We start from the raw sequence: 13935 nt of genomic DNA, 5'->3' as shown, positions 1-13935 counted from the left end.
TTGTCTGAAGCAGTGGACCTCGGGGCAGTAGCCATTGGAGATAGTTGAGAGGGGTGGATGGATGTGAGACTATGGGAAGTGGGTAGGGGAGGGACGGGCGTTTGGTCGGAGCACAAGAGGACACTAGAGGTCAGGAGACAGATACTCGGGGGAAATGGTGGGGAGACCATCCAAACCGTGCCTTCTTATAAGAACGCGCGCGAAACGAGTCACGTGTGTCGCAGACGCGTTTGTTTAACGCAAACCTTATTCACTCTAGACGCGTCTGGCGATCAAGCGCCGTGTCCACGGTACCTTGCGCACCGCCCCGTGCTCTCTCTCCCCTCCCAGGTCCATGGGTGACGGCTCGAGCATTGCTGTGGTATTGTGGTCGCTCTTCAGTATGTTAGGCAGATTCAGGCTCGCATGTACACGGCACGACAGTCTATTACTCGCACAATAGTCACTCTTCAGTGACTGCAAATGTACCTAGATCTCGCAGAATGAAGACGGTCTCTTCTACCCGCGCCTCTAGTACTGTTAGTTTCTCCCTGCCCTCTCCCACTGACTCAACATCTCTCGCTCGTTCCGCGTCAGCAACCTCTCCTCGTCCTGACTAACATCGCTTCGTTGCCTCTTCTCTAGCACCGACTTCAATACCGGCTCGTCCTCCTCGCCTTCCCTTCGTGCGGCGATGTTGTAGAGAACTTTGTACATGTTGCCGAGCAGTACATTGTATGCTTTTTGTAGGTCAACGGTCCTGTACAATGGAAGGTAAGCGCTATGGTAACGATCTCCGATACCAGTGAATTACCAGAGATAGAACATGCGAGTTGGATTGCGGTCCGCACTCTTGGGTACTTCTTGCAAGCTGACAAGACATTCGGCTGACATCAAGGCAAGGAGTGGTCTGACATCCTTTGGAGCCATCATGCCAACTTTGGATATCTGCAGTGGTTTGAACAAAATTGCCTGTGGCTTACGACAGACGGAGGACAAACCTGTTTCTCGTCCATCATGCCTGTGTCCAACAAAAGCCGGATGATGCGCACGCCCTCGTCGCCGTGCCGTTCTCGTGCAACAGCTTCCAGAACCCGTCGTCGTAGCCTGCGAGCAATGATCTCGAACTCGACTTGAACTTTCGAGCCGTTCATCGAGACGAATGAAGCAGAACGACCTGAGACTGTGGGGTTGTCGGCGGACGCAAGGATCCCAAGGTACTCCTTGAGAAGCGTCATCGTAGGTGGCGTTTTGGACGACTGTAATACGAGGCCAGCTGACAAATCAACGTCATCCGGTAGATGCATGGAAATATTGCCCAAAGATGTTGGATCTAGAGAGGATCTTAGATCTCAACTGGGGCGATGGATACAATCATCCTCACCAGATCGTATATCAGACAGCTTGCGCTGTTTTGACTCGGTCGCCTTAAGCGTTGCGCGAAGAACCAGTCCGGCCGACTGGTTATATCGCTCGGTGGCAGTAGACTCAAAGAGCTGTACTTATGTTATCACATGCGCGTCGGTAAGGGGAACGAAGACGCACTCTGTTGCGTATATGAACGTTAAACCGCTCACAATTGACGCGAAAATAGACACCATCCTGTATTCGAAAACTGTTGGCGCAGTGTTGGGATCACAACATAAATGGCTTACATCCACTTCCATATCCTCTTCAAGAGGTTTGCGCTAACAAACCACCACCAGTTGTTAGATATTGACGGGGCTCATGGTCGACGATCCCAACCTTGGATAGCTTTGATGATCGTTCTCTGACTTTGGGTCTCTATGACCTGAGCTTAGTTTGAGTACAAGTGCAAAACCAGTGAACGTACCATTCCTCCTTGCTCCGCTTCCTCCTCCTCTCTTTTCAGACGAGCTTGGGCAACCTCCTTCGCTTGCCGTATCTCTTTGGCTGTCGGGAAACCAGAGATTTTGCGCTTCTCCTCTGCCTCGTACCGGATTCGCTTGTCACGGGGAGACAGATGTGATAGCATGGTTGACGGCTTCAGGTATCCTGTCTCTAACAGCTTGTGAAAAGTCTGAGATAATAGGGGAGGGCCTACAGGATCACTTCATATTGGCGACGACGAGTGATATTATACAGCACGGACCTTTGAAAGGGTCGTACACTGATAGTCGTGACAGTATGTCTGGGGGCCGCAATTTCCCGTGGTCCAAGACCAGCTGCACAATGTCTGCGCCCTTGTGCAGGATAAGCTTATGCCTTGCACGAGGAGAAAGTCACGCACCGATCTACCATACAGTTGATCCGCCAACCAGACATATTTCCCGTACCGCAACCTCATCAAGCACTCGTCGACGTTGACTTCAAACACCTCGCCTTCTTCGTCAGATTGAGCATGCCATAATAAATTATGTTGTACGAGGACAAGAATTGAGGCGCGAGCGAGACGCGGCTTGACTTTTGTGATTCGTAGTACCTGGGGAAAAGAAAGCCGTCCATGTGTGAGGAGGGCAGAAGTGATTGACTGCAAACAACTGAACCTGAGTGCATGCGGAACTCTCATAATTTGAGAACATACCGCGGTAATGGGCCCAAAGCTGGAGCGCACGATTTGGGTGCAGAGACGAGCGGTGTCAACATCCGCCATGGCAAAACACTACGAGGCGGGACGCAGGATGCTAACGCATGGGCGAGGAGCGAAATGGACTCGGAGAGAGAGACCGTTTGCGCGCAGAGCATGGTGGCGCCGGCTCGCCACTCCGAGTCGAGCAGTCTTTTTCGCCGTGCCGGCGGTCCTGCCCTGAAGCTCCGCCCCGTCTCCACCACGCCTCTCTATACCTGCAGTGGTAACCCCAATCCTCTTACTCCCCAATCAGTCCCTCCCCTTTCGTCCTGTTGTCGAGCCTCACATGACGACTACACTTACAGAAGTATATGACGCCCCCATGGCTGACTCAGGCGACGTAGACATCTCCATGTTCCACGGCATCGTGCCCTCCGACTCGTGGCTTTCCGTGGAAGCAAGCATGGGCGAAGACATCCTTGTCGCCGATGCTCCTACGTTTGTCTACACCTCAGGGGACGTCGAAGTCGATATGGATGATGACGAACCGATCACCGAGTACGAAATGGCCGACGAGGGTGACCTCTACGACAACGCCGAAATCCAGGATATCGAAGTATACGACGCCTCTCAAGCCCCATCGCCCCTTTCTATGGAACACCATCCAGTCATTTCAGACACAGCCTCCTTCTCCATGCGCATGCCTTCCTCAGATGGTCTCGAAATTTTCGAACAGCAAAGCCCTAGCATCTCTGCTCAGACAACCTCTCAGCCTTCGGGAGCAGAATTGGGCACCTCTTTCGTTCACCCTGAAGAACTTCCTCTGCCTTCGGTAGACTTTCCCTCATATACGGTAGAACCCCAACCGCCCGTCACTACGGAGAATACAGCTTTCGGCGGGGATGTGCTCGCCGAGCCCGAATCCGGCGTAGGCGACGCGGTGCCAACAGTCCTTGAATATACTTCTCCTCAATACGAACCCCTCGACGCTCTCCCCGCTCACCAAGGCAGTATTATGGAAAGCACCTCTGGCTACACGGAGGTCGGAGTGGCAGCAGAGGCGGTGGCTGCAGAGATCACAGAGCTTCGCCATTCGACCCCAGACTTCCCGCAACATGACGACTCGGATGGAGCTGCGGCTGAAGCCTCACAAGATGCCACTGAAGTCTCTGCTCCATTCGAGGCGAACGACCCTCATGAGATTTCCGAAGGCGTGTGGATCGATCCTCCACCCGCGGTTCTCCTCTCATTGCCTCCGTCTGCACCTCACCCTGAATACACCTTGTTCAACTTGCCAACTTCGGACGTTTCGAACAGTCCCTCGGGGAGCAACCAACCCGATCCAGGGTTCGCACTGCCCCTTCTGTTACAAGAACACCCCACCTTGTATTATGAACCGCTCTCTGTAGTATTCGCGGCTTTGAGACAGCAGCAGATCATTCAAGAGTTGCAACAGTTCCACGAAGCTGAGCTTGTCCTCGATGCTTACGATCTCCAGCTGTGCATATCTGAGGTATGTGCTGGTATATTGGTGTTCCACATATTCAGACACGCTGACACAATTCCATGCCTCAGGACAATGTTTACACGCACGAAGTCACTCTTCATGAGCTGAACGTGCTGCATGACGGCTCCGACCTGCGGGGGCCCCTGAGGCTTAGACTTAGGTTGTCTGTTCCGCGCTTCGCCACGCGGTACAATACTCTTCGAGAACAGATTGCCCGACTGAACGTCGCCGAAGAAGCAGAGCAAGCACATGCGGACGACGGCGAACGGCTTCCATCGGTGCAGGGTGGTGTCTGCGCACCTGTTTTGAGCTGAGGCTAATGCTATTTATAGATGCCGACGAAACGGTTCGTGACAGAGGCGAGGCGGTGTTCGACGGTGTCGCGGATCAAGACGCACTCGATGCTCTTGCTGTCTCTACAGATCATGAGCATTTTGAGTCGGAAGCTGGCACTCACGCCGAACTCACCAAGCCATCGGCCGAGCATGAAGACGTCACACGCACTGACGCAGCAGGTGAACGTGAAGATGCTGCAGCAGAGGACGACATTCGAACGGTAGGCGAGGGTGCTGTCAACGGGACCTACGCCGAAGAAGACGTAGGCGACGCGGTTGGGGTAACGGAAGCAAAGGTGGAAGAGGGTGCGATTGCAGCGAGCGTAGAGGAGTCGGAGAGAACAGATGTTGAGGAGGGGAGTGCTGAAGACGCAGACGGCCATGACGCGCTATATGAAGGGGACGAAGACACTCTCGATGCCGACCAGGTTCATGAGCCAGCCGTTGAAGAGGCTGGCAACGAAGAAGCCGGCGAGTACATCGAACATGAGAGCTATCCCGATGATGAAGAGGAGGGCTTTGGAGAAGATTTCTCTTCAGAGAATGGTCGTCCCCACGAGATGCCGGACAACACTGCTGGTGAGGAAGGGATTTATGCAGATGACCTCGCATTTGGGGACAGCCATGAGGCGGCCGATGCTGGTAAGTCTTATAAACGGTTCGCATTCCTTGGCTGACGGGTTCCTAGATGGCGACGGTTTGATTGTCGAAGAACATACTGATACTGTTAAAATGTCCAACAGTGTCCGAGGTATGCCGGTTGTTATTGGATATCCATCGACGAGTTAGCTCACAGTTTCCGCAGGGACGCTCGATGGTTCCGACGATCAACAAACTCCAGCTTCAAGTAAGTATATCTACGTGCACGCATCTACTTCCCAATCTCATCAAGGGTCTTTAGGTGCCTCGGCTCAACAGTTGCCAGTCTCGACAGAGCCCGATGATTACGACGAATTCGAGGAAGACGATGAAGCTTCCACTGAACAACGCTCGCTCGAGGATTCAGACACTCTCTCGCGAAAAAGTTCTTCCGCGACGCTGTCCAGTAAAACCTCCAAGAGAGCATACGAAGAGGTGGAATTACATGATTTCGGCGAGGGTGATGCAGACGCTCAACATGAATTGCCCGGTACGTATTCATTGAACTTTTCGCGCTCCCTGTGGGCTTACGCATCTCACAGACCCCAAGCGTGCTCGCATCGAATGATCTCGCTCACCCACTGGGGGGTGACTCTCCACAGACCCCTGCAATGTATCGGCTGGAGGCAGCCGTCTTTCACCCGCCTCTCGAGTCTTCGTTCGGTTCCAGAAGTACAACATGGTCAAGTACGCTTGCAACGGTAGTATCTTTTTCACTCAAGCGTCACGGATCCGCAATTCAGCTCGTTCGGTTTGTTCAACTCCATTGTATACTAACATTCGCAGGTGTGCAAGTATGCGTCATTCCTTCGGGAGATTGGGGCCGGGCGTGGTTTCGAAAGGCAAGGTGTTGTTGAGTCCGACTCTTGACATCCGCACGCTTCAGACACGGACGAGAACTACAGTAGCCGATCTGTTTAATGATCTGTGTGCATTCCTGTAACTTCGCATTCTTATAATTTCGGGTGCTCTCCTCCAACTTGGTCTGTCGTCAGTGTATTGTGCCTAGTATATACAACTTTATCAGAAATCCGGCCCGTCATTCTTTCCGTCGCATGGATCCATCCAATGATCTCCTGTATCTGACCCGCCATGTACATGGCACTCTGGCTCAGGCCTTAGTGGCAGAGGGCGCCGACACCTTGAAGGTGCCATTAGGTGCAACGATCGCACGCTCGCTCGTGAACCTCCATCCCCTGAGCTCGTCTGGCGTCGCTTCCTCCTCCGCTACGTCTACCGACAGTGGGCGACCGACAGTGGGGCCGCGGACGTAGAGTGCACCCACGGGGTCAGCGCCGCCTTCCACGGCGTTGTCATCGACGCCAGTAAGCTTCGCCTCGACGTTGACGGACGGCGGACCGACGGGGGCGAGGTAGGTGAAGGCATAGGCGTCAGCGGCTGAGCCTGCGGGAGACGCAGGAGACGTAGGCGGGAAAGTCTGGAGGTCGAGCGCGTGGCTGGCGAGGACGGGGCCGGCGACGAGCGGGTGGACGTGTGCGTAGATAACGGGGACCGACAGCGCGACACGGGCGGGCGTGAGAGCTTGTGCGTCCAGAAGACCTGAGGGTGGAAGCAGTGGAGGGTCAGTGCTGGATGCAAGGGGATCGTACAGGAGACGCACCTCCGCTCACGACGACAGTACGAACGGTGCCTGCACCCTTGCCCATGACCTTGACACGAGCGCCATCGAACACGAGACGGTCCCAGAGGCTCTGCTTCGTCATGTAGCCTTCGAGAATCCCGGCGAGCTTGTGGCGCCAGGCGATGTTGTATAACAGCCACGATGAGGCGCGGGCGTTCTGCAAGATGGTGTCGCTGAGGCTAGTTATGTGGTCCGGGCGTATGAACAAGAGCGTCGGGGAGGATGTTTGGTGGGCGGCGGACGTGCGGAGATCCTTGAGCCCGGAAGGAACAGGAGCTGCAGCCGGTTCAGTAGTGTACTCATGCGGACCACGCACGAAAGCTTACCATCATCAGACTTGACCAGTTTCGTGCTTTCCACGGTAGTAAATCCAGTCCCTTCGTACAGAGCGGTGTATGCAATAGCACGTCCGTAAGGGGTGCTGAGGGAGTGCGTAGAAAGAATGGTGTCCAAGGGAGACATCGCGCTTGACGGAGGGAGAAGCGCACGAGTAGCAGCAACACCGGCAGTCAGGTGCTGATGAGTGAACTGCACGCCTTCGCAGATACCAGAGGAACTCCGGTGAAACGCAACGGTGTAGACATCATTGGGATCTGTCGCAACCTTAGGATACTTGACGCATGTCGTCGAGGTGAAATGGACTCACCAGGACTGGGCAGTGCGGGTTTCTCGACCGAAGCACCTTGGACCTCTACGTCCTCCCATTTCAATAACTTGATGTTGTCAATGCGCGGTAACTTCGCGTTTGATAAGTCGCCGACGACGATTATGGAGTGGTGTTCACTCTCATTGGAGTCGTAGATAATTTCCAGCAAATGGCGGACGAAGTGGGCTTCGGTGATAATAAGGGAGGGAGGATGGGCCTCCAGGACGTGGTTGAGTATAGAGAGGTCCGACAGCGTAAATGAAGGAATGGAGTGCGAGGCCAGAGCCAAGTCCGAAATCACGAATTCTGCACCAGATGAGTATGCCAACAAAATACACAATTCTGAAGGCTCACCAATGCTATCGTTGAGTAGTAGTAGCACGTTGGACTCCTGAGGTACAAGTCCTGCTCCACGGGCGAGTCCTGCACCGAAGTTCGCAATACGTTCCCGCAATTGGGGGTTGGTGATCTACGTGACGGTAAGCGCGCCCGGACTGTACGATGCGATACAAATCTGCGTACTTTGGTGGACCACAATGTGCGGGGAGCATCCGCATCAGGCCGCAAAAGGTCAGTGACGAGTTGTTGATCTTTGGTCGGCCGGAGGGGGAACTGGCGGATTATGAACACATAACGCCTGACAAGCTGTCGAGAACACTCACACGACCGAGCATGCCAGTGCCATAGTTGCGATAGACGGCACTCTCTGAGGGATTCCTGACACGTGCAACGTCGCTCTGCCTGCCGAGGAGAATAGGGTGAACGAGAGCTTGCGGTTTGTAGAGGTTGTGCAGCAAGAAGAGGCCGGCAGACACAAGAGCGAGGACGATGGTGAGGTCATCTGTGACCAGGTAGTCTGCGACAGCCATGGCTGACATCGTGTGGGGGAGAGGGCGGGGTCGCCAGCTGGACAGGTGCAAGGGGCGAGACTGGGAGGGAAGCACGGTTTATCGAAGCACACTTAGACGACCGCGGCAGGAACGGACACCGAGAGGACCCGGGAATTGGCTTTCGCATGAGTCTCTCCTTGCTCGTAACAGCCGCCCGTGGCCTCACCATGCCCTTCTGCTTATGTCGCCTCCGGGCCCGTCATTGCGGCCCATCGCAGAGTCTTCACGCAGTCGAAGTGACATGCATGCATGAAGCAGGCGGCGCCTGTCATTGCCGGCACTAGCGAACGGTCCTAGATTGGTCCTAGATGCGCGCATCCGCATTTGAGAACTTGCGCCTTATTAGAAAGGACTCGGGCGACTTCAAACCCTTGGGCTGCTCCAGGCTCGCGTTTGAATATTTGAACCATCCTCGAAGTCGTTTTCGAATTTCTCAAAACGCGTCCAGTCGCGGTGTGACGCGTTTTAGTGACGATTCACGTGAGAGTCACGCGTTTTCGAACTCCGCCCGCCCGCGCAAGACGCGCCACAGTGTACGCGCTCTGAGGTCTCCTGCAGTCTTCTCCTTCCACTACGCCCTCTCTTCTCTCCAGCCCGTGTCAGGGCAGCTTCCGTCATGTCCAAGATCAAGCTGAACGCACCACTGTTCTCCAGACGGCTTCGCAATGTTTACGACTCGTGGAACGTGAGTTACACCTCTTGTGGTCCAAAAGCACTTAATAACCGTGCAACGTTCGTATTTTCACCCACAGAAGTCTGCGTCTAACGACGAGTACAGCTCCATTGCCGACGTTGACGCGTTGATGCTTCTTGCTGGAGATCCTGCCGGAGAGGATGAGCCTATTAGGAAGGGTATGGCGTTCCAGGTACGTGCCTCCTTCTCGTCAAGTATCCACCTCCAATACACACGTGTCAATCTGTCCAGACGTGGCTCCTTGGCTTCGAATTTCCCTCGACCTTCCTCATGTTTCAAAAGACGAAACTCTCCATCCTCTGTTCGGCCTCCAAATGTAAGACGTCTCCAAGCTCTGCGTCAGCCGTCTAGTCTAACTATCTGTGTTCTGGCCAGCCAAAATCCTCTCTCAGCTTCAGAACGCAGATTCTCCGGTGCCGATCGAATTTTTTGTCCAGGCGAAGGCGTCAGAACCCCCCACCGACGCCCTACCCCGGTTCCTCCAAGAATACACTGCTCTCGATCGCGTCGCTGCTCTCACCAAGGAGCAACACACCGGGAAAGTCGTGGACGAATGGAACAAGGGGTTGGCTGAAGCCTCGAAGAAGCCCGCGGTAGTCGACATGTCTCCTGCCGTCGCATCTCTCCTTGCCGCGAAGGATGAGGATGAACTGGTACGTTACAGTTGTGGTTATTGTAAGCGAGACAGGCATTGTATGAGATTTTCCTGTTGCGGTCATCATGTTGTGCCCAACAGACGCGATGGATGACTTGGGTTGGAGGTTTCGGACCACCGGAAGACATTTACTCCTGCTTCACATCATGGATTTGTGGTCACCCCACTAACTGCTTTTGGTAGAAAATCATCCGCACAGCGACTAGTATCACTTCGACGTTGCTCGCACATTATGTTGCACCCAAGCTGGAAACAATCCTGGATCGTGAAGCCAAGATCTCTCATGAGGCATTCGCCGCCCAGATCGAGGGACGAATTGGATACAACGACAAGGGTCCCGACATGAAGGTGTGGAGCAAGGGCCGTGGTCTGAACGAGGTACGGTTGTTCCGATTTTCATTCAAGTCTCGAAGTTGATTGTATATTGTAGGTAGATTGGGCTTCTACCGAGTTCTGTTACCCTCCTATCATCCAATCCCAGTCGTCGAGCAGCGGGTTTGACATCAGTCCTAATGCCGAATCCACTGAGGACGATATCTCGCACAAAGGTGTGCTCCTTGTTGCGCTGGGCATGCGCTACAAGAGCTACTGCGCGAACCTGGGTCGAAGCTTCATTGTAGACCTTCCAAGGTAAGTCTCGTAGGAGGTCGATAACGATAGCTAACTGGCATATCCCTTGTAGGAACAAGAATCCATCTATGGGCTTCTTGTCACGCTCCAGGCTGAGCTACTGCGCGGCTCAAGGAGGGTGCTGTCGCAAAGGAGCTCTACCACTTCGCGCAGTCTTATTCAAGGAGAAGAAGCCTGAATTAGAGACCAAACTTGCCAAGACTATTGGTCATGGCGTACGCACATAGCATGAACTTCCCTCCTGTCGCAATGCTAATCAGAGTCATCTAGATGGGCATGGAATTCCGTGATGCGTCCTACGTCCTCTCACCTAAGAACAGTCGCAAGCTACGAGCAGGCATGGTGTTCAACCTTGTACTGGGTTTCCCTGAACTGACGGAAGGTGGAAAGAAGTGAGTGGCTTTGAGACAGTACTCAGATCTTCGACTGATGTATGGGTGCGATTGTCCAGGTATGCTCTCCAGTTGACTGATACCGTCCTCATCGGCTCGGACAAAGGGACTTGCCTCACCACTGGTCTGAAATCTGTAAAGGACAACATGTTCTTCCTGAGTCAAGCCGAGGACGAGGCACAGTCATCCAAGGCACCGTCCAAAAAGGCGCCGATGACAAAAGCCAACGGCAACGTGTCACCGGCCAAAAATAAGACCGCCGGTGGCAAAGTCCTGCGCAACAAAACGCGGAGCGCCGCTCAAGAAGAGCTCGTTCAGTCGATGGCGGCGAAGATAGCCGACCACCAGAGGGAACTTCACACGCGTCTCCACGAGGAGGGCCTGTCTCGGTTCTCGGAAGGCGGTGGAGGAACTGGCGGCAAGGAAGGAAAGGGGTGGAAACGTTTCCAGAGCTATAAGGGAGAAGCCGCCCTTCCACGTGAAGTCGAAAACTTGCGGGTATGCCACACCGTGATTTTAATTAGCGTTTGGCGCTTACGTTTGGCTCCCAGATTTTCGTTGACAGGAAGTCACAAACGGTTGTGCTCCCTATCTACGGCTATGCTGTGCCGTTCCATATCAATACTATCAAGAACGTCAGCAAGAACGAGGAAGCTGAGTTCACGCTCCTCCGCGTCAACTTCCAGACACCGGGACAGCTGGCCGGCAGGAAGGAAGACACTGTGAGAGCGTCGCGGAGATTGAAACCCGTGCTCTGTCTAACACGTCTTGTCAGCCGTTTGAGGATCCCGACGCCACCTTCATTCGCTCCATAACATACCGCTCTACCGATGGGAACCGTTTCGACTCTATTTCGAAACAAATCACGGATCTCAAAAAGGAAGTCAACAAGCGGGAGCAGCAGAAGAAGGAGATGGCTGACGTCATCGAACAAGACACCCTCGTGGAGATCAAAGGACGCCGTCCGACCAAACTGCCCGAAGTGTTTGTGCGACCGGCACTTGACGGAAAGCGGTTGCCGGGTGAGGTCGAGATCCACTCGAATGGTCTTCGATACCAGTCACCCATGGGGTCCCAGAAGATCGGTAAGTTCTCATGCTGCGGCCCCTACGACAAACCAAAATTGAGCCGTTCTCTTCGACAGACATCCTCTTCAGCAATGTGAAGCATCTTTTCTTCCAACCGTGCGACCATGAGCTTCTTGTTATCATCCACATCCACCTTCGAGCTCCCATCATGATTGGGAAAAAGAAGGCCCATGTGCGTGTCATCATCCTTTCGTTTTCACTGTTCGCTGAGAAAAGTCTTAACGTGATTATAGGATGTACAATTCTACCGTGAAGCGTCCGATGTTCAGTTCGACGAGACGGGGAATCGGAAGCGCAAGTACAGGTACGGCGATGAAGATGAACTCGAGCTTGAGCAGCAAGAGCGCAAGCGTCGACAGATGCTCAACAAGGAATTCAAGCTTTTCTCGGAGAAGATTGCGGAAGCTGCGACGTCTTCAGTATAGTGTGATCCTTTTTTGACAAATTTCAGCTACTAACTTTCGTCCATAGACCGGCGAGTCGCTTGAACCTGACATTCCTTTCCGAGAGCTCTCGTTCGAGGGTGTGCCCTTCCGGACCAACGTACGGCTTCAGCCCACCACCGAGTGCCTTGTGCATCTATCCGACCCGCCCTTCCTCGTGGTCACTCTGTCAGACATCGAGATCGCGTCCCTGGAACGTGTGCAGTTCGGCCTCAAACAGTTCGACATGGTCCTCATCTTCAAGGACTTCACCAAGACGCCGCTGCACATCAACTCAATACCAACTGCACAGCTTGATGACGTTAAAAATTGGCTTGAGTACGTGTTTGGCTATAAGGTTTTGGCGTGTCCCACATGCTCACGGCGTATTAGCTCCGTCGACATCCCGCTCAGCGAGGGCCCGGTCAACCTGAACTGGGGTCCAATCATGAAAACGATCAATGAAGACCCCTATGATTTCTTCCAGAACGGCGGCTGGAGCTTCTTGGGTGGCGGTGGCGGGGACGAGGTATTTCATTGCTTCCGGGTCATGGTGTACTCTTCGATAATGGTTTGTTTGTTCAGAGTGACGCCGACGGTGCGTCAGACACCGAGTCGGAGTTCACCGCCGAATCGAACGCCAGCGAAAGCTCGCAGAGCAGTGAAGACGGTAGCGACTACTTCGAGGATGCGAGCGATGACGAAGGTAGTGCCTCCGATTTTGGGTCCGAGGGCAGCGAAGGTTTGTTCCTGTGCACACTGCGCCACCTGGTATCACTAACAGCGGTGCCATTTCAGGCCAGGACTGGGACGAATTGGAGAAGAGGGCTGCGAAAGGTCAGTGTCAGCAGCGCGCCCTAAATTAATCCTCAGCTGATTGGGTTCTGCAGAGGACAAGAAGCGCATCGAGAATGGCCGAGGACACGAGTCAGACGATTCTGATCGCCCTAAGAAGAAGAAGGCACCGGTCAAAGCCAAGGGCAAGACGAATGGCAAACGGTGATATGGGCCGTGGTGCGGTGTCGGATTCGTCTGCTGCTGTCTTGCTTCCTTGTCATGTCCCGTTGTACATTATTACTCTGCGCACCTGCTATCGTTTGTTCTGCACCCATATCACGCGTGGCGGGGGGCACGGGGCTTTCCGACGGTAACGGTATGACGACAAACTACGCGTACATGATGTATCGCGAAGCGCTGTCGAGCAGTTGCGGCCAAGTGCTCCGTGGCCGGAACTCAGATGGGAGAGCCGTGCAGGTCGGCTGTCGGGGGGCGTATATCGAGCAGCCGGGCGTTGGGGAGATGGCGGTCGACGGTGGCCGTGGGGGGACACTGCATGGCGTCGAGCGGGTGGCGGACGTCAAACCAGCCTTGTCGAACAGCGTGCGCGCATGGCCGGTGTGGGGGCTGACGCACACCCGAGGGGCGCGCACGCGGCACCGCGGCTTTCGAACGCCTTGCGCGCACGTCGGGACGAGGAGCCTCCGGGAGCGGGCCGGGAGCGAATGCCCGCGCGCGTACCCGCGTCCAAAACGGCAAGTTTCGCAGTCCCGCGAGCGCGACGCGGACGGCGACCGTCCGTCTCAGCCCACGCCTGCAACATTGTTCAGGGCGCCCACCGCGCTGGTCTCGCCCAGGTGATGGCTAACTCGTATCGTTCGGCGGTGCGACCGCAGACCGATCACCACCCCTAGCGGTCCATGTCCTCACGCGGGGCACACCCTACCGTGCGCCGGCACCCAAGGCATACGTTCACCGTCCCCAGCCAGATGTATAAAGCGAGCCCCCGCCCCAGTACACCGACCTCATCGTTCCAAGGCATCTCAAGACAACCCACCGCACCGCACCGAGTCATCTGAATTGCGCTTCTCGAGATATATACAGCTCCC

General features: G+C 54.6%; 4 protein-coding genes across 4 annotated transcripts; 2 read left to right on the top strand and 2 right to left on the bottom strand.

Annotated features, from left to right (window-relative positions):
* Positions 1–442: 442 nt before the first annotated feature.
* Positions 443–2593, bottom strand: BXZ73DRAFT_86425 (uncharacterized protein; the record flags this gene model as incomplete). The annotated part of the gene is made up of 10 exons (XM_048024198.1): positions 443–516; positions 549–739; positions 794–927; positions 981–1312; positions 1364–1475; positions 1525–1594; positions 1791–2040; positions 2093–2183; positions 2231–2470; positions 2525–2593. 10 exons carry the CDS (start codon positions 2591–2593, stop codon positions 443–445), a joined length of 1563 nt encoding a protein of 520 aa, XP_047883982.1.
* Positions 2594–2891: 298 nt separating this feature from the next.
* On the top strand, positions 2892–5558 carry BXZ73DRAFT_95760 (uncharacterized protein; the record flags this gene model as incomplete). The annotated part of the gene is made up of 7 exons (XM_048026879.1): positions 2892–4022; positions 4085–4301; positions 4349–4993; positions 5095–5102; positions 5157–5198; positions 5270–5480; positions 5533–5558. The coding sequence occupies 7 exons, from the start codon at positions 2892–2894 to the stop codon at positions 5556–5558; spliced, it is 2280 nt and encodes a 759-aa protein (XP_047883981.1).
* A 543-nt stretch (positions 5559–6101) lies between these two features.
* Positions 6102–8147, bottom strand: BXZ73DRAFT_37068 (acetyl-CoA synthetase-like protein; the record flags this gene model as incomplete). Its single annotated transcript, XM_048017936.1, has 7 exons — positions 6102–6550; positions 6612–6908; positions 6959–7225; positions 7279–7584; positions 7633–7747; positions 7801–7890; positions 7941–8147. 7 exons carry the CDS (start codon positions 8145–8147, stop codon positions 6102–6104), a joined length of 1731 nt encoding a protein of 576 aa, XP_047883980.1.
* Positions 8148–8784: 637 nt separating this feature from the next.
* Positions 8785–13052, top strand: BXZ73DRAFT_95758 (FACT complex subunit SPT16; the record flags this gene model as incomplete). Its single annotated transcript, XM_048026878.1, has 18 exons — positions 8785–8853; positions 8921–9034; positions 9094–9178; positions 9238–9515; positions 9701–9895; positions 9948–10147; positions 10200–10362; positions 10418–10539; positions 10599–11037; positions 11091–11261; positions 11315–11624; positions 11684–11799; positions 11861–12046; positions 12099–12388; positions 12443–12578; positions 12635–12791; positions 12848–12886; positions 12940–13052. 18 exons carry the CDS (start codon positions 8785–8787, stop codon positions 13050–13052), a joined length of 3183 nt encoding a protein of 1060 aa, XP_047883979.1.
* Between the last annotated feature and the right edge of the window lie 883 nt (positions 13053–13935).

Source organism: Epithele typhae (genome assembly GCF_022376455.1).
Source record: "Epithele typhae strain CBS 203.58 chromosome Unknown BXZ73scaffold_1, whole genome shotgun sequence".
NCBI classification, from domain to species: Eukaryota; Fungi; Basidiomycota; class Agaricomycetes; order Polyporales; family Epitheliaceae; genus Epithele; species Epithele typhae.
The sequence above is the reverse complement of the archived record's forward strand: the minus strand, read 5'-3'. Positions and strand labels throughout refer to the sequence as shown.